Below are 20,344 nucleotides of genomic sequence, written 5' to 3' on the forward strand. Positions count from 1 at the left end.
TCTACCCAGGCTCTCTTCACATACAAGCTACACATTGATTAGAGCTATGTTTAGGAAAAAATACTGACAAAGGATGAAGTTGAAGTTGCCAAAACAGTCATTCATTTCTTCTTTCACATCCAGTTTTGTCAGCCTTTTCCATTTGTGTATCTATCAGGGACCCAAACCTTAGTATGACTTCATTTTAGGGGTGTTGTCTTTCTCTTGCTGTCTGCTCTGGAATTATGTATTCATGGGAATGTTGTATCCATAGCTTTAGGGGGTCCAGTATTGTATTTACCAGCAGTACCTGAGAAGAAAAGGAATACGATTTTATTTTATGCACCGAAAAAGTTTTCGAGGGATTTTCATCTTGGGTCCTTAGGCCAGCGTTCTGTCTCTAATCTTACAAAACAAAACAAGGGGCTGGAGAGATGGCTCAGTTGTTAAGAGTGCCACCTGCTCTTCCAAAGGTCCTGAGTTCAGTTCCTGGGAACCACATGGTGGTTCATAACCATCTACAATGTGATCTGATGCCCTCTTCTGGTCTACAGTGTACATGCAGGCAGAGCGCAGTATACATAATAAATAAATAAATAAATAAATCTTAAAACAAAACAAAGGATATGAGCCATGGTAACAACGGTATCTTCATAAAAACCTGATTCCTGACTGACTTTGTTGAATATTTATAAGCAAATATCTGATAAGTATAGTCATTGAACTTGTCACTGATTAAAAAAAAAAACTGGTTAGGAATTTTAAAAAATAGCAAATAATAAGTTATGTAAGATAATAGATTTTCTTATATTTTTATATGTTTATGAAAAGAAACATAGAAAAGGAGGAGAATAAGTCAAGGGAGATAGGAAGAGGTAAGTGACCCAATGACTCAGCTAATAATGTTACGAAAACAAGACAAAACACAAACATTTTAAAAGATGAGAAAGATAATGCAATATTAAACAGAGCTGATTAATTCAAAAAAGCAAAGAGGCAAGGGAGAAGGGAGTAGGAAGTGATGATTAAAACTTACATATTAAAAGCGGGGTGTGGTACTCACGATCATAGCACTTGGAACACTGAGGGAGGACTTAAAGCTGCCAGGGCCCTGCTTGGGCCTCTTTGTGAGGAGAAAAGAAAAAAAAAAAAAAAATCAAAACTAAACTAGAACAGAATGAGCAAAGACAAAGAAATTAAACGTGAAAAGAGAAGACAGAAGAGGAAGCCATGACAGAAAAAGAGGCCTGTGACTATACATTGGTGTGGTGCATGCCAAGTGTACATGAGGCCCTGTTTTTAACCCCCAGAACCACAGAAAACAAACATGGTTGGGGTGGATTTGAAATACCATAAACTGTGTAAAACAATCTACTGTTGGGGGAGGAAAAAGTCCCTGTGAAAACAAAATAAAGAGACACAATACAAGAAGATAACAAGGGCATTAATGAGGCCAGTGTTCCAGCCCTCTGAGCAGCAATGACCTTTGTCTGTACGTACTAGCTTTTCTTTCAGCTCTCTTCAGCTCAGTCCCCAGTGGGAGCCTAGTCTGTGCTCTTGGCTTCCTTAGCTTTCATTTGAGGTACTTGCCTAGCAGCTAGAGGGTTTATGGGCTGAGCCAACTCTGATTGCTGTGCTTCGGGTCAGGACCCCTTGGGGCAGGCTCCAAGCTTTCTACCAGCTCACCCAAATCTCCAGTACCTTAGAATGTCTGGCTGTGGATGGAGAAATGGTTACACAGATGTGCCAGTCCAAAACCAAGGGGTGGCAGAGACTGAGGGCTGGTGGGATTTACCTTGCCAGGGTCCAACTTCCCACTACTTAATCTGCTATGCATAATTACTTGCAATTGGCTGCTTGCTCCGTGATCCTGGAGCTCAGAGCTCTTGGTAGTTTCTGTAATGGAGGCACTCACCAGGAGGAGACTTAAGTGGGCACAAACACACACAAGCCATCCCTGTGACTCCTCGTTTCTACAGCACTCTGTAGTCTGGCCTGTGACTCCCTAAGTATCTGAGGAGAACCTTGAACTTCTGATGCTCTTACTTCTACTTGCCAGGTGCTGAGATTACAGGTTTAGAACAGACAACATGTCCTGTCTCTTCGGTGTTGAGAGTTGAATCCAGAGCCCCAAGCACACTAGACAAGCACGTTAACCAGCTTAGCTACATCCCTAGCCCCTGAAATTCTGACTCAGCATCTTTCCTCTATAGCTAGAACAGAGCTCCAAGCCAGCACTGGACACTGGCTATATGTTCCTGGAGCCAGGATAATGCAAGGACACTTGATTCCATTTGCCTGAGCATAAAGACGCTTTGCAAAATGCCCCGGGTCCTGCATACTGACTGGGTCCCTGGAAGAGGCCAAACTGTCTCAATGGCATATGTCTCACAGTGGCATCGTGCTGTGCACACACGAGCACTCACTTCTCTGACTGTGCTTCTGCTCGGTACTGTGGACTGTGCTTCCCGGGCCTCTTCTCTTGTTTTGGATCCTGCCCTCTGTCTGCCATGGTATTTATGTAGCCTCCATCCTGGACCTTCCTCCCCTGAATCTCTACATTCTGCTTTCTGAACACTTTGGATGGATGTTCATATGATGTATATGTATATGTTTGTATTTTTACTTTCTAATATTTTTTCCTGACTGTTCACAGATAGAGCTATAATGAGAGTTTTTAGGCTCTTTCCCTTTCCCCTCTGCCCTGTTACCTCAGTGATTGCACATGCTCATGTATTCTCTTCTTGCAATTTATTTTTATTTTTTAGTGAGTAAATACATTTATTAATTATTTATTTATTTATTTATTTATTTATTTATTTATTTATCTGAGATAGGATCTCACTATGTAGCCCTGGCCGTCTTGACCTCCGATTTACTGAGATCTATCTTGCCAGGCCCTCAAGTGTTTTTATTTTGTTCTGTTTCTCAAAGAGTCTGTCTGTCTACTACTGAAAGGTCAGTGTCTCCCTGCTGGTCCCACATCTTGTGCTCTACAGCCACTCCAGACCCATCCTCTAGAGATGCGTGTGATGTCGAGGAGCCAGGAGTCAGCCATCTTTTTCTTTGTCTGTGGGGAGTTTTACTAAAGCTTCTTGCTGGTGCTCAGGTGAATGTGGCCACAGCTATACACCTAGCTCTTCTGGTTGCATGTAAGATATGATCTTGTGCCACTGGGTTCTGCCCATTACCAAGTCCCCCCTCTGAAAAACTGCCAAGATGCATTCGACTGCTTATTCTTCATTCTCAGTACCTTTCCCTTTTTAGCGTTTTGGAAATGGACCATGCAAACACCCCAGCCGGACCTTTGTCCTGGGATGGAATCACTTAGAGAAGGAGACACATGTCTTCCAGTGAGATTTAGTCACGGTGTAGTGACATAAGGGGATTTCATAGGAACAGGAAGATAACCAAAGATCCCATGTGGCATTAATCTCCATGCCTGTCGAGTGAGTACAACCCGTGTGCCAAGCACTGAGCTGCATGCTTTGCTTTTGCAGGGCAAAGTAGAGAAACTGAAGACTAAGCCTAGAGCTGGAGCCCTTAGAGTTGAGTTATGCCTATCACATCCCCAAGGCGACTTGAGTTTTCCTGGTGTCCTAAGCTTAAAAGGATGACACTGACCAGAGGAGAGAGACATTTGCATAACCCCACACTACCTTTTGGTTCTCACATTGGCTGCCTAAGACTTTTGAATGAAGTTTGCCAAGGATTTTGATGAGTCTTCCCACAAAGTCTAGCCGTGAGGCAGAATGAACTGGCCGAGTAATTGCAACCCAGAAAGCAACATGACCAGTGGAACTCCCCAAGGATGCTTGGACACTCAGAGACAAATCAAAGTCAATATTCACCAAGTTAATTGGTTTTATGGGTGATTTAGTTAACCTTGTGCCTTTGTTTTAAGATTTCTAAATCCACTTCTGATTTCTGTGGGCACTAGGCATGCAGCTAATGCACATAAGTACACGCATATGTTCAGGCAGACTCAACTGTAACAACAAAAATAGACACATATTTTAAAAGGGGGCAATTGTGATACATGATAGGATAGTACTCCAATAAAAAAATTAAGAATTAAAATTTATAACCAACAATAATGACCTGTTTCTTATACAGAAGCTAACATGAGCATTATATTTCTATTTCTATGAAGTTCAAGGACAGAAAAAAGGTAATTTGTAGCAATAGGAGTCTTACTGAAAGTACTGATAGGAAGGAAGTATTGGTGGAGTTTTTATGTGTTCTACTCATGCTCTGCACAGCGATTTGAGGGAGATGGTGTACGGACTCGTCTTCTATCAACTGGAAACACAAGCCAGAGTCATCAGAGAGAAGGAAGCCTCAGTGGAGAAAATGCCTTCATAAGATCAAGCTCTAGGCAAGCCTTCGGGGTATTTTCTTAATTAGTGGTTGATGGGGGAGGGTCCAGGCCATTGTGGTTTATCCTGTCCCTGGGCTGGTCCTTTAATCCCAGCACTGGGGAGGCAGAGGCAGGCGGATCACAGTGAGTTCGAGGCCAGCCTGGTCTACAAAGCAAGTATAGGACAGCCAAGGCTACACAGAGAAACCTTGTCTTGAAAAACCAAAAAGGAAAGAAAGAAAGAAGGAAGGAAAGCCAAGCAAGCCCTGGAGTTCAATCCAGTAAGCAGCACCTCTCCATGACTTCTGTATCAGCTCCTGCCTCCAGGTTCCTTCCCTGCTTGAATTCTTGTCCCGACTTCCTTTGTTGATAAACAGCAATGTGGAAATGTGAGCTGAATAAACCCTTTCTTCCCCAAGTTGCTTTGGTCATAGCGTTTCATCAGAGTAATAGAAACCCTAGTGAATATGGATAGATCGATCAATAGATAGATGATTGATAGATGATAGATACAATGATAGATACATAGATAGGCAAGTTTTAAATGAACTAGTACAATTTTGAAGATTTTATTATCGTTAATCTTTAATTCCAATATTTTAGTATCTAAATAGTAGATATTTTAAAAGGACTGTTTATTCATTGAATAACAAAATAATAGTTTGGAGCATGGGAACAGTGGGATTGAAGGTGTCCTCAGAAATAGAAATAATAAATGACTTGGTAATTGTTGGACATAGATGTGATAAACTTTTTGATCCAATATGGAATATAATGGAATTGTTGTTGAAGACTAACTACAGTAATACAGTTTTTGAAAATGATGCCACAAAAAAAAAAGGAAGAAAAGAAAAAGAAAACAGAAGAAAAAAGAGAGCAACAAAATGTTGGTTTGTAAAAGCTTAGTTACATATTGAAAATTAGATTCTTTTAAATTGGGCACCATAAATTAGACCACTAACAAGAAACTATTTATATCACCTTTACTTCAGACTCCTGGTGGAGGTCTTTGGAAAATCAGCCGGTTGCTTAGGCAGTATCTCATCCCCCAAAAGGGGGAAAAATTACAAACTTGCAAGAAAACTGGAAACATCTTCCTTTGCAGGTTGTGATCTATCTTGATTGGCCTAAAACTGTGAATAAGGCCAGAAAGTAAGCCCTCTCCCCCTCAAAGTGTCCAAAACATAAAACCATGCTGAGGACTGGAGAGCATGGGAGAAAACAGTGCTCGTGGAATCCTGGTGTTTACTCTGAGTCACTCCTTTTCTGAATGTTTTACTGTTCCTCATTAAAGCAACAACAACAACAGCAAAAGCAGTAGTTATCAGAGTTTTATTAGTGGCTTTTCTCTGTTTGTTATTTAACTTATCACTGCTTTATTTTCTCTGAAATTGAGTAATACAACAAAGCAGAATATCCAATGACTGTTACTAAGTTTTGACTTTTGCTAACAACTTAAAAAATACTTTTCTCTCTTATGGTTAATGTGCATGTACTATTTATATATAGTAACACAGAGCAGTAAGACCCCAGGGAAAAGGGGTCCACTGTGCTGGTTACACAACAGCTGTGGCTCCTTCACACTGCCCCTTACAGGTCATTCAGGGGATTGGTCGGCAGAGTAACTCTGGAGCCAGACCTCCTGGCTCTGTTTCCTGTTTGTCCACTTAATGGGTGTGTGACCCTGATCCTGCCATATCCACTGTTAGTGCATAGGGGAAAGCACCTAGTCCTTGGGGTTCTTGTAGTGATTACAAGAATGAATGAGAGAAAACCCTTTATGTGCAAAACAATGCTTTCTCAGAGCAAGGTTGCTGTAACTAATAACAGGGGCTCTCCCCAGCTCCCCAGGGATCGTGGCCATAGTCCTGAGGACAAAGGGAGCATAGGTGTGGGGCAGGGACTTGGAAGGCCTTGAGCACAATGGAAATGACCTTCCAGGATCAGCTGTGGAGAGGCAGATCAACTTTATTCCAGTGGTGAGGGGAATATATAGACCTTTGGGGAGGAGGTGGGCATTTCCAGGGTGGGTAAATGATGTCCTGGGCCAAATGGCTAAGATGCTGACATACCACCCTAACATGGGGAGACATTCTAGGAATCCCAGGTTCTACTAGGAGAAAGGGAGTTGTGCCTGTAATTTCCTGGAGGGCTATGTGACATTCCTCAAGTAGAGGGTGTGGGGTCTGGGATTCCTTCCAGGGAGAGAAGAGGAAGCCATTTTGACAAAAGGAGTCTGCCATTTTGCACTGAGGTCAAGACTTTCCTGTAATGTCAGACTTTGACCTTAGCAGCAAGATTTGGGGACATTATACCAATATCAAATGTTTCATCTATGGTAACTAATAACTTCTACTGAGCGAATGCTGAAATCTCTGATGAGATGCTTAAGACACTTAATATACAACTGTGTTTAACTTAGTAATTATTTATTTTTCACAAGAACTCTAATTTAAACAAAAAAATCTATGAATATTTTTTCCTGCCTACATATCTGTGTACCACATGCATACCTGATGCCCACGGAGAACAGCAGAGGGCAATGTATCACTTGGAACTGGAATTAGAGATGGTTGTATGTGTGGTTATGTAGATGCCACGTGGGTACTGGGAATAGAACTTGGGTCTTCTGAAAAAGCAATGAGTGCTCTTAACTCATGAGCCACCTCACCAGCATCTAATTACTTATAGACTATTTATTCCATTAACTCATGAGCCACCTCACCAGCATCTAATTACTTATACTCTGTCTATTTATTCCATTTAAGTGTTTTTCTTCCAGTGCTAGGCAGCTAATTCAGAACCCTGCACATAAAAGGCACACGTGCTTGACCACCGAGTGCTCACACACAGGCGTAATAGCCAAGCACTTTTGGCTCGGTCATAAAACATTGAGATCTTGTACTCAGAATAAGTGGGTTTCTGATACTTTAATCCTGGATTATTATCACTGAATTGAAAAAAATGTAAAAAATGGAGTAAGCACACATATATAAAACCAGAGTTTTAGGGGGGAATTCTTACGGGACCAAAGCAGTTCATCAGACTCGCATGCAATCAGAGAGATGAAACACAGTTTTCTAATTACTAGGGTATTTAAGCTGGTGAAGGGCCAAATTATATCTTGCATATATTGTGCATGATGAAGCAGACTAGTCTGGCAAAAAGATATAAAAGCAAAGCTTGTGTATTGTTTTAAATTTGAGGAGTTTAAACATTTTTGCATGTTCTCTCTGTGCTTTTATAAAGTGGAGATGGATGGGGATTTGGAGTGGTTGGTTTTAATTACAAAAGCATTTTATTTTAGAAGTCTGGTGATATTTATTTAAGCTCACTATTATGTTACTACAGTGCTTTTCAAATGTAAAGTAAAATTTGAAAAATGCAACTAATTAGAATAAATATTTTATTAAAAGGCATACCTAATGATATTTTCCTTCATTAGCTTAAAATCACTTTGAACTCTTGTTTTGTTGTTGTTATTGTTTTGTTTTAGTCTTAATTTTTTAATTGCTTTTTTTTTTTTTTTCTAGTTTAGGTCATCAAATGTTCTAGCTTGGTCTAAGAAACACGTTTACATAAACAAGGAATTTAATTTGTTATTTTAAACTTACAAGTTTAAAGAAAAACGTAAAAATTCCAAAATACGTTCTCTTGGTTTTCTATTGGTGAGTTCTTCTGCTGTGTTTGGTGTATGCAGGATTCTGGGAAAGTATAGGTACCAGTGGATGAAAGGATTTGTAAGGAGTTGAGGATGTAAGTGCTTGAGTGATAAGCCAGACTTGGCCGAGTGCAGCAAACCCTGACCTACCCCTCACTGCCCCGAGTCTTATTCACTTTCCAATAGTGCATGTCAACTCCTCTGAGACAATATATGCTAGCTATTATTTTTGCAGATGTGCTTCAAGCATGTTACATGTTCCATGCTCCTAGGATATGTAATTCATTCAACTTGACTTTATTCAGAACAGTTCTATGACTCAGCTTCTCTTTAATAAGCTAGCCTTAATTAGTCAATTAATTAACTTACTGTGCTTTGGACTGAACCCAAGGCCTGGCATATGCCGACCAAGTGTTTTGCTGCTGAGCTACACATCATCCGTAAAGCTGGCCCTTCTAGGAAAAGAAGCAGGCCAAGTGGCTGGTCTTACAGGGCTATCAGATGTTCATTAGCTCTACTTGAGTGAGACTTTCTTAGGATCCTGGAGGTCTCATGTGCTTTAATGTTTTTGGAACTGTATTTTTGAATTGTGTATTTTTTAAGTTGCATTTTATTTCTCTCTATAATGAAGTAGCAGAAGATGGTAGAACAAGGCTTTGTTATCAAGTAGCAGCAGAGGACAGAATACATACATTTTCTTGGACCAGAAGTCATTCTGTAAGTGCTTGTGTTAGGATTCTGCTTCAGTCTGCCTACCTGTGATGTCATTGCCTACCTCCCATTGGGCATGGCCCTACCCAAGAGTATAAAAGGCCAAACCCTCCTCATGGCTCTCTCTCTCACACCTCTCTCCCTCTCCCTCTTATCTCTTATCTCTTTCTTCCTTTCTCTCCCTATCTCTCTGTCTCTGTTTCTCTTTGGAGTACCTGTCCCCCCTTTCCTTCTCTCCCATGCTCATTTAATAAACTTCTCCATGTCATATCTGTGTGTGTGTGCATATTATATTTCATAAAAACTTGGACACACTTGGAGTTCTTGTCTCCGGTTAGTTTTGCATGGCCAATGATGTGGAGCCCAAGCATGAGGATTAGAACTATGGACCAAACGAGAGTAAAATCAGGAATTACAAACTATGCTAACAGACGTCAGAGAAATTAAACTACTTAGTAGAGAAATAGCATCTAGATTCTCTTGAAACCAAGAGACACAGGTCTCTAAACTGAAGTCCAGACACCCAGAATGGATTGGCAGGCTGGGAGAACATAGAGAAGTTTTTGTTGTTGTTTTGTTTGTTTGTTTGCTTTTGGCAATTCACAAACTGTACTTCTGAGAGTCTTGCTGCCGTTGGGTTCTGAGGCTGGCTCGGACTCAAAGGCAAATTGGGCAAAGCTTAATGTAGTAGCTTTACTACCACTGTTGCATAAGGCACCTTGGAAGACTGAGCTAAGAAGCAGGTCAATTGTGCTGATGGAGATGACATTTTTTTTTAAAGGATGGCTTCTGGAGTCTCATCAGGGAGAGGTGTCAAGTGTCATATCACCATTTGCCATGCCGTGTTGGATGGATTTGTTTGGGAAATCATCACTGCTCCTCCCCCATCATCTGATTGTGTGCACCTCTCACTCCAGCATGCTTTGTGTCAAGCCTTCTCTTGGCTTGCAGTCCAGAATGCTGCTGTTGTCAGTGAGCTGGCCACCCTGCCCTAAGGCTTAATGCTAATCTGAGGAGAAGGTGGGCTGTAAATAAGACTATCCTCCTCTTGGGTTATGGGGATAGACTAAAGAGCCTCTGATAAACTCTTGGTCTGCAAAAATCCAACTAAGCCTTCTTCCTTTGTGAGGGTAGAACAGCTTAGATATAAGATGTCTGTTGTTTTATGAACTAGCATGAGATAGCTCACAGAGGGCTGTTTTATTGGTTACTAATTCCCTCTGGGCCAGCTATTGCGAGATCAGTTTATATTGTCAAAAGTAAGAAAACTGAATCCAAATGAGAATTGCAGGAGAGTCACAGCCTGCCTAAATACTCCTTAGAGAAACATTTTACAGTCCCCAGGATGGCAGGAATGAGCGAGTGTATGGGCTGTTCTTCTTAATTCTAGATGTTTACTGTCCATAACTTACTCACTGTGGCATACCTCCTGTCAGAATAAACTCATGAGCTTCTGCAGCATTGTGAAGTGTAACTGACCGTCGTTAGGTTACTAAGTGTAGTACCAGCACACTTGGCATTTGCATGACATTTTATATTTAGGGATATTTTGCATGCTGTATTATTTATCTTACATTATAGCACTGCTGTAGATGGATTACTGACTTCTGCAGAGGCACACGGGGATCTGCAGACCAAAGACCTATGTCCAACCTTACATCATTGATGGTTAGATAAAGACATGGCTCAAAACCCTAATCTCTACCTCTACATAGATGAACCCACTAACAATCCTGAGACTGAGAACATGAACTCACACCTGTAGGTCCCTTGCGTAGTTAGATGTTACTATTTCCTGTTTGCTCATGTTCTCTTCTGAGCCTTGTCATTAGAGTACCCCTGGCTGCTTGGTGCATTTGTCAGGGCTCACGTGCGTTGTATACCACTTGGTAAACCACGCTGTGCTCAAATAGCTGTGTGAGAAACAGTGGTGTTTATGGTCTGTAATTCTGCTCTGGAATGCGCCTTTACCTAATCTCTGTGGTTGAGTCTTTTTATCTTAGCCCACTCCCTGAAGGATTTGCCTTATTGGATCTGTCTACTTATCCCCCTAATCTAATATCCGGTTTCCAGCGAGGCTATGGTGTGTTGTTTCAGAAGAAAGCAGCATTCTTCCTTAGCTAGGAACTGGAGAACAGCGCTCTTATGTGGGCTGTGTATTTACATAATACGCAAATTATTTAGTTTCTTTTTATGGTTTCTGATTTTACTAGTTATAAGAAAGTTCTTAAAACTTCCGATTATCTGGATATTTAATATTTAGCCTCTTGATGGCTCATTATAATTGTCTATATTTCATGTACTACATCCAGAATATGTTATTTTAAAATAGATATTCTGAGTGAGCAGCATATATCATTATACATTGGTCAAGTAATTATTTAACTATGGTTTAAGTTAGTTAATCATTTGGTTCATATCGTATTCCCATTACATATTAGGAAGACTAAAAGTCATCGACGTTACATTGCAGTTGTTGACTTAACTTCAGTGGTAGAAGAGCTATACATCTTTTCATTCGCTGTTTTCTTTTCAGGAGTTTAAGATTCTGCATTAGCACCAGATATGTCACTCTTAGAAAAGTGTATATTTTAGAGTAAAGAGATTCTTTAGAGTGGAAAACAGGAACCGTAATTTAATTTAAAAGAACAGAGATGTGTATTAGGATGTATGCGGCGGGGCTATACGGTGAAAGCCACGTGGCAGATCCGGGTGAGAGTTTTTATTAAGGGAGAGGGATCCAGAGACCATCTCTGGAGACACAGAAGAGGAGAGAGAGCCCGTTAGGGGAGGAATTTCTTTCATAAGCCAAACTTGCGCATGCGCAGAAAGTACACACAGCTTAAGGGGCCTGAATCCTGCCAGCTGTTTCCAACGACATGTTTCCGAGGTGGCCCTGAAGTGCCTGCTTTCCCAAGGTCATCAGGTGTTTTGGGGTGGCTGTATCGCTGCCTGATTACTAAAAATGCTAGAATCCCTGGATGTATTGAATCCCTGGAACATGAAATAAAAAGTAAACACAAGCAAAAGAATTCATAGGTAGCTTGATATTTAACAAAAACCAGGAACCATTTTTCTAACTTGTCAGGAGGACCTCTGGCCTGAATTATACCAGATGGTGCAAAGTTAATACACCTTATTGCCTGAAATTTACCAGTCATTGTGCAGAGTATTGACATAAATGATATGATATAGTCTTTGACTCCAGCAGTATATGCATTATTTTATAGAGAATGTCCCAGAAGTTACTGTGACATATACATGTTCTAGTAGGAGAATTTAAGATCCCACGAGAGATAAGAAGCTCTTAAGTCATCACTCAGGGGTTGTATGAGAGGCGGGGCATGTTTATGAAAAGCGTCTCAGATGCATAAGACTTGCCTTTTTCTACCCAATGAGCGTGCCATTTGTCCATTACACCCATGTAAAATAAAGCAGAACTGAAAAGGAACCTGAAAGGGTGACAGGGTGAAAGCAATGCAGTCTTCTTCCGAGCTTAGGACCAGGATCCGTTCCCGGAAGGAGGTTGTAAGTGCTGGCACTGCAGAGTGTGGGAAGGAGGCTGCTGTTGTCACAGAACAGAAAGATGGAGAAGGAATCCTCAGAGGAGTCTGATGTGTGACTGCATGTGGCAACGAGGAAGAATGAGTCAAACGCTCCCACAGGCTGGACTGGGGATGTGGGATGGCTGCTTGAGATGTATGGACGGTGAGACAGAGCTGATTTGGCAAAGGCGGGTTGTTTCTACTTCCTGTTGACATCTGTTAATTCACCCCAATACAGGCATCGCCTGCTGTACAATGTCTGCTCTGGTGTTTAGTAGATGTGTCAGAATCTTCTGGGTCTGTTGTGACAGAGGGGAAGTCTGGGCTGTCTGTAGTTCATGTCTCAGACTTTTTATTACTTCGGCCTCAGGGTAGAATGTGATGGAGAAAATGGATGATTTTCATCATTTTCTTTTTCGTAATAATGAGAGAATAACCCAGAAATCGAGAGCAGTATATTATGCTCTTCAGGGAGCTGAGCTTTCTTACTGTATTCTAGTTTGGGTGTTAAATGTCTCCTAAAGGCGTCTGTGTAGGTTCAGTCCACAAGGGGGCACTATGGATGGGCCTAGGGAAATAAATAGCTGGGATTGGAGATCTTCAAGTCATGGGGTACATGGCTGCAAAGGGAACTGTGGTACCCCAGTCCCTTTCTCCATTTCTTTTGCTTTCTTACTGTGAAATAACGGATTTTTCCAAACGTAGAAGCAATAAGACCAATCAGCCATGGAAATGTTGGAAATCCACAAAGCTGTGTAGCATAGTAAAATGTTTTTTCTTTATAGCTTTACCACTTGGGTATTTGTCATGGTGAATCAAAGATCACTCATACTCCTTGTAATCTATTGTTCAAAACTTTTTTTCAGGGCTATACCTTGTCACCAAATAGGCTATGGAAAAGGTAATATTATCTGGGCAGCCATGATGCCCAATTTAAATGCCAAAATTCTATGGCTATAAGATAAAAAGTTTTGCAAGAAAAGTTTTAAATATTACACTGGCCATTATAGTTCGTTAAGTTGTAAGATGAGTCTGCTTAGAATTTGGTCATATTGAACTGAAGGAGGAAGGAAGACATGTAAGTAGAAGGCTTTAGTAGCTACTGACCAAAAATAGTTAGCTAGACAGAAGATCATGTATAGCTGGTGTCATCACAAAGGCTTTGAACTCTAGAGATAAGCGACAAAGAACAGCAGGAGACAAACGCATATCAAAGTCACAGCTTATGTGGGAGCAACTACAGAAAAGTCAGTGGTATAGCCTTGTGTGTACAAGATCCTGGTTCTGTTCCCTAGTACATCAAAAGGGAAGCAAATCCCTTAAGTGCTATTTATGAAGACAGAGAGAGAAGTGGGTAGGATGACATTTGTAGAATGGGTAAAACTTTAGAGACAAAAACAAAGGGTACAGGGGATCAGGGAGAGCAAGGGGAGAGAAAAGAGTGGGAACACAACAAAAAGTGTTAGCCAACATCATGCCCATGTTAGGGCTCTCCCAAGGCATCGACTGAGGAATATGCTCAGGTACAGAAGGAAGGATGTCAGGAGGTTTTTATTGAAAATGTGGAAATACACTCTGGGTCACAGTGATGTCTGAGTGTGGCTTTAGGATGGGTGGTATGTGCTCCCCTGTTTCTGTGCTGAGCTTGACATTAAAATACCAGGGTGAGACTGCTATAAACAGTGAAAGAAATTGTGTTAGGTATTATATATAGGTTGTTCCTGTTGCTGTTATAGTTAGCAAGTAATGTGAATGCCATTTGATTAATGCAAGCATGTGAATTGAATAAAATAAATATATAAAAATATATAAAATAAATAAATAAAATGTGGAGAGTTGGTGTTCTCTGGGGCACTGTGGTGTAACTGAAAGTATGGGATTGCTAAACTCAATGGCGATCTGGGATTCTGGCATCTCCATTACACTGTCTGTCTAAGTATGTCTCTGAGTTGTAAATGAGTGTCCTAACAGGAGGTGTAGCACGCAGTTCAACTAATAATCCAGCAGTGATGCCGAAGAACCTTGGATTTTACATACGACATGTTTGTTTGTTGAACTTGGGATCCATTTGCCTCTACTTCCCAAATTCTGGATGTACAGGCATGGCTCATCATAGTTGGCTTTTAGATGCCATCTTTATCTTCCATTATTTGAATCCAACCTGAGACAGAGATGGGGGAGGAGAGATAGACAGGGAGAGGGAGACAGAGAGGGAAGGGGGGGAAGGGGGAAGGGGAGGAGGGAAGGGGAGGGAAGGGGGGCGGACGCAGATGTCTAGAATCTAGATCCTGGTCAAAGGCAAATATGTTTAGTAGTTTTGATGAACTTGTTAGGTCTGTTTAACCAGTATTACCCAATATAGAATATGGTATGTTACTTTAAATCTTCTAGAAGTCACACTTTATGAATAAAGACATAAAATTAAGGTGAGGGTATTCCTTAGGATTCATGGCTAGAGTATTGTCTTTCAAATCTGCAATCCACATAACAATTACTGGGGTCATTGATATTTCCCCTTAAAATAGAAACAAAGCCAGGAATGTTTTAGGTCTGTGCATATTTCACATGCCTGCTCAGCCACATGTGGCCCCTGGTTCTGTATTAGTTACTGTGGTTTTAGAGACTCAGAGCCTTTTGTTCTCTCCTTCTGCTGGTTTCAGTTTGTTGCTTGCAGGTCTCCCATGAGGACATTGTATGAAAGGTTTCTCTTCTATTTTGATGGTAAGAGACATTGGGCACCAACCCTAATAGACATGCATAGTACATTAGTATCAAGCTGTTTTACTGTCTTGACCACTATTTGTGGGTAAAGCAAGTGAGCCACAAGTAAGAATCCTTTTTTTCCCCTGACTGTTTTTATTGTAGTACTTGGCTTTCTGTTGACTCTGTTTCTTAGCAATTAAACTTTATTATACAACCCAACTAGCTTATACAAGAAGGAAAAAGGTTAAAGGGACAAAAGAGTGAACCTTCTGGTAGCCATTCCACGGGATGGGTCCTTAGGTGTCTCTCTGGCCCGCGTGCTGGTCCAGCTGGTCCGCTGCTCTCACGCTCTCTCACCCAGCTGACTTTGTTGTTCTTTCTTCCCCAACTGCCTGAGTCACATGGGAAGGACCATCTCCTTCTCCCGGTGAGGGTCCATTAGAAAGACAATAGTCCAGGTGGGGTTCCTAGGTCTGCTTCCTGAATTCCAGACCCAGGATGGCTCCACTCAGTTTGTCACAAGGTATTCATGGGGTGCCCCAAGGGTAAAGCCCGCCAAGACTGCTCCCACCTGTGACAAGGCTTATTCTTTCCCACAGCTTTCAAAGCCACCTTCTTAGTTATATTTAAAATGATTTCGCTTGGCATGCATGAGGTTGTAGGTTCGAGTCCTGGCACTAACAAGAAAATAAAAAATGAAAGCAGAACTGGTGGGCAATGATGTGCCAAGTACTATTCAAGGGTTGCAACCCTTTGGATGTCTGTGGCTGAGGAAAGCACTTGGTATAAGTCTTCCTTCTATTGTGCTAGGCAAAGAGCAGATTCTAAACCCTTAGTTAAACCTCTTGTGATACATCCATACATTTATAAATGCAATGTGTACATTTACATTTTTACTGAAAAAATATTTACTGAAAAAATAAAATGAAAAGTCCTTTCCAAAATCAATCTGTAAATCTTGATTCAGTGACCAAATATTACTCCATAGGAGTAAGGAGTTATAAAAGTGTCCTAGTGCTTGCTCCCAGGTGCCTTAGTGGACAGGCAGTACACAGACTGCAGAATGGCAGCAGCCTGCAATTCACATCTTGTGAAGCTTTCTGTTTTGTGACTGGTTATTTTCATAGGGGGCCACTCACGGGTGTGTGTCTCCCATTTTACAGATCAGGAAACAATGTCAAGGGGATTAAGGGATCTAAGAGTTTGTAAAATGTTGGGATTCATACCAGGCTTGTAGCTCAACTATGGAGCTCTCTTGTAAATGAAGAAAATTTACCCTTTTCCATCTTACACCTTCAATTTATATATGCCTGCTAGATAGTACCTCAGGTGCACTGTCAACTGTCTGTGTTCCCTTTCCTCCCTCTGCACAGTAAGACTTCCCTGGCCACTTTTACAGAATGGTGGGTGAAGTGGAATAAAACACACACACACACACACACACACACACACACACACACACACACACACACACACACACGTCTAGTTTTTACTTTTGTCTTATGAAAATTTAATGGGATGCCTATTGATTTAATTAGTGTAAACTATTCATTTTATTTAGTGTTAGTATTCATTTGAACCCATTTCTAGCTATGTAGCCTGGTCTGGCTGTAGTGAGATCTGAAAATATTGACTGGGGTCATGTTGTGAGGAACTTCTATTATGTTCTTTTCCATGGCCAGACAGTACACCTTGTCAAAGCATGTCTGTCACTGCTCATAAAATATGCCAGGGAAATAATTTAAGTGGAAAAACTATTTACAACCAAAAGGCTTCTCCTGTTCACATGTGTCTTTTTTTTTTAAATTACAGGAGCAGAAGAAAAGTACAGTAATTTTTTTTTATAGAATTAAATGCAATGATATGTCTATCTGTTTTGTCCCACAGTGTATGTAGTATTTGAACTAATACGTCAGTGGATTAGGTGAATCCATTTAAGATAAAGGTGCCAAACTTTATTTGTGTTGTACATCTAGTTTCTCACAGTGTTCCCTTACTGTGACTCACCAGCTGCTCCCAAGGCATGTTGCTGAGTGCCCAGTGCATCAACACATGGCCAGTCCCAACATAGCTTTTTGAAGCTGTTGCTGTTCCTGTTGTTTTTTTGTTTGTTTTGTTTTATTTTGGTTTGTTTGTTTGTTTTGTTGTTGTTATTGTGTGTGTGTGTGTGTGTGAGTGTGAAAAGTTGTCCCTCTAGTACTGAAGTTGGTTTCTAGGATAGGTTAGGGTGGAATTCAGAGAACTTTGGAATGCTGTGTTCTGTGCTTTACAGAACTGGTGTCATCTGGAAGTTTGGGGCAGACTTGGGAATCAGAATCTGTTTTCAAAAGATCCCAGATAATTCAGTGCAATTAAAGGGCGAGACATACTGCTGCTTTGTTTTTCGGAGTCTGTGGTCATAATCCATCCCCTCCAGCCTTCTGCCTAGTGGGGAAGTTTCAAAAAAACCATCGCTGTAAGTGAATTAACTAGATCTAATATGACTAGGAAACCAAATGGATCCCTTTAAAATTCTGATTATATGGCCTAATTCTGTGGGTTTCAAATGTGTTAGTTCTGTGTTTTCTACTTTTTGGCTGAGTCCTTGGATGATCTATGTTGTCTCTGTATTGTACTTTGGTCACTGGATTCTAAGAATATTCCAGCTTGAGAACTTGGGCTCGTGTTATCCAGGATGTTGGCTAAAGAGGGACAGATGAAGTTATTCTCAATACACAGGTTGACTTTATTACACTGATGGACTGTGACCTCTGTTCTTTGGGAGTTCTGTCTTCTTCTGGATGCGTTCCCCTCTGGCTGAGGCCAGTAATTATTTCCACTGTCTTATGTATTAGAATGTAAACTAAAGCTTGGGGTCAAGTGTTTCTGAAATAAAATAGTGCAAGTTTTGGGAAGGAACTTTGGAACTTCCTGAACAACCTTTATAGAGACCATTGTCTAAACAAGAGCCACTCAGGTTCACAGAGTAAAGGTTAAAGTCAAGAAGCAACAAGCAGATTCCATCATTTTAGAAGGGTACTTTTCCCTATGTATAGAATGATGCATGGGAAGGATGGGACACCATCAGTAGTTATAGAATCACTTAGGAGATGCTCAGAATGTTGGTGATCCTCCTAACCCTCAGATTTCCTGGTAGGTGGGCTTCAGTTGCAAACTAACATTTTAAAACCTTGTCATGATGACCATGGACCACTGTGTAAGGAAGACAGTTAAGAAACACTGATCCAGCTGGGTGTGGTGGCGCACCCCTTTAATCCCAGCACTTGGGAGGCAGAAGCAGGCAGATCTCTGAGTTCGAGGCCAGCTTGGTCTACAAAGGAGTCCAGGACAGCTAGGACTACAAGAGAAACACTGTCTCAAAACAACAACAACAACAACAACAACAACAAAACAAAAACAAAAACAAAAGAAACACTGATCCAAACTGGGGTAATCAATTAGACACTTTTTTTTTCTTTGATCTATGCAAAATGTGCTATAGAAGTCTACACTGGCATTGAGATGGAGGCACACCTGCAGAACACACAAGAGAATCACCCTTGACTGACTTGTTTCCTACCTATTAAGTTGTAAAAGCAGAGGAGAGGGAAAGATCTAGATTTATACCTGGTTTTCCAGCTTTGGGAGATGGGTGGAGCATGGTGGTACCCTTATTCTGAGATACAAAGTTAAGAAGGAGACATTGGCTAGACATTTGGTTGTGACTTTTAGGAGCTTAGTTTAGGACATCTCGGATAGAGACTTATGTGGGTAACTTTAAAGGAGATGCCTTTTCGGAAAGCAGGAAGCCACAGGTGAATGAGGTATAGATGCCATGTGAGAGGCATTGCATATTATAAAGAAGAGTGTGCAGAGAACAGGACTGAGGCTCACCTGGGATTTTAAAATGTTACTAAGTGTATTAGGGTTTAAGTTAATGTCTTTCATTTTCCTCTTTCTTGAACAGGTTGTCAAGTTGCTTAGCAACAAAAGATCACAAGCAGTAGGAATTCTAATGTCTAGTCTTCATTTAGACATGAAAGACATTCAACATGGTAAGTGTAAACAATTGAAATGCAGTCATTTAATGCTAACATTTGGGATAAATTTTATGATATTTGCTAGAAAGCTCTTGCAAGCTTTACTGTTTTCATGCAGTTAGCATATTTCCTGTAGCATAACATTTTATTTGGTGTTTTTTTTTCCCTGCTAGGTTACTATTAATATAATTTTTGTGCCTGTTTCATACCTTCTTAAAGGTCTAATTCTCACATGATGTCTCAATTCTGTTATTTTGTGGCAATAAAATAGCATTGGCTGGATAGTATTTATTTATTTATTTATTATTCCTTTTTTACTCTACAGACTGAGTAGCTTGTTAAACAAGAGAAATTATTCCTTATAGTTCTCTCAGCTTGAGAGTGAAGATCAGGACCCCAGCATGGCTAGACTCTGGGGAGGGCCCTGTTCTGGAATTCAGAGGTTCATGTTCTGCTTGCATTCTGCCTGTGGTAGGAAGAAGCTAAGTGAGCTCTCATGTGTTTCGTTGATGCAAAAAGCAATCTTGTTCCTGAGGCCTCTACTCTCAAGGTCTAATCAACTTCAAAGACTCTCACTCCTAATTCAAAGACATGACTGGGGACGGGGGAGGGGCAAGGAAGATTGCAAAACCCAAACAGTGCGGTCGGTCGTAAGTCTGTTGCAAATATACTTAGTCTGTTGTTATAACAATTTAAGTTTGGTATCATATGAAGCACAAGTCCCACTAGCTCTGTAACTAGTTAGATCATATCTGAATGCCACCATGGAAGAGTTACTAGTAAACACTAATGCGGAGCAGAGAGTGTGGTTCCTAGCCATTGGAGATATTCAGCGAAGACAGCCCCAAGAGAGAAGAATTCATTGAGCCTTGAGTCTCAGGTGCCTGATAGATAAGCATAATGTTGATATAAGCCTGAAGTTCTGAATCAGCTCAGTACCATGCAGTATGAGACCTGCAGAAAGCGCTTGTTGCATTTGCTCTTTTAAAGATGTTCTTAGGATTAGGAACGCCAATTAGTGAGCTAAATTGCTCTACTTAGTGATGGACTGACAACAGGCATTTCAAGAGGCTGGATGGCCGTTTGTCTAGAATGTATTTAAACCATTGGAGCCGAGCAGGGTGGTGCACACCTTTTATCCCAGCGCTGGGGGATGCAGAGACAGGTGAATCTCTGTGAGTTCGAGGCCAGCCTAGTCTACAAAGCCAGGCCAGCAAAAGCTATACAGGGAAACCCTGTCTCAGAAAACCAACCAACCAATGAACTAACTAAACAAAATGACCAAAACGAACCAACCATGAAAACCAGAACCAAACTAAACCAACCATCCAACCCAAAAAAAAAAAAAAAATGCTGGGTGGAATAT

At 40.9% G+C, this 20,344-nt stretch overlaps 1 protein-coding gene across 1 annotated transcript in view; it reads left to right on the forward strand.

Moving 5' to 3' along the window:
• Fmn2 (formin 2) overlaps positions 1 to 20,344 on the forward strand; it is a 302,083-nt gene that overhangs the window by 112,913 nt on the left and 168,826 nt on the right. The window contains exon 7 of the mRNA XM_051147935.1: positions 18,906 to 18,993. Within this exon, the coding sequence (XP_051003892.1) occupies positions 18,906 to 18,993 (88 nt within the window). The remainder of the gene's footprint in view (positions 1 to 18,905; positions 18,994 to 20,344) is intronic.

This window comes from Acomys russatus, chromosome 6, assembly GCF_903995435.1.
Source record: "Acomys russatus chromosome 6, mAcoRus1.1, whole genome shotgun sequence".
NCBI lineage: Eukaryota > Metazoa > Chordata > Mammalia > Rodentia > Muridae > Acomys > Acomys russatus.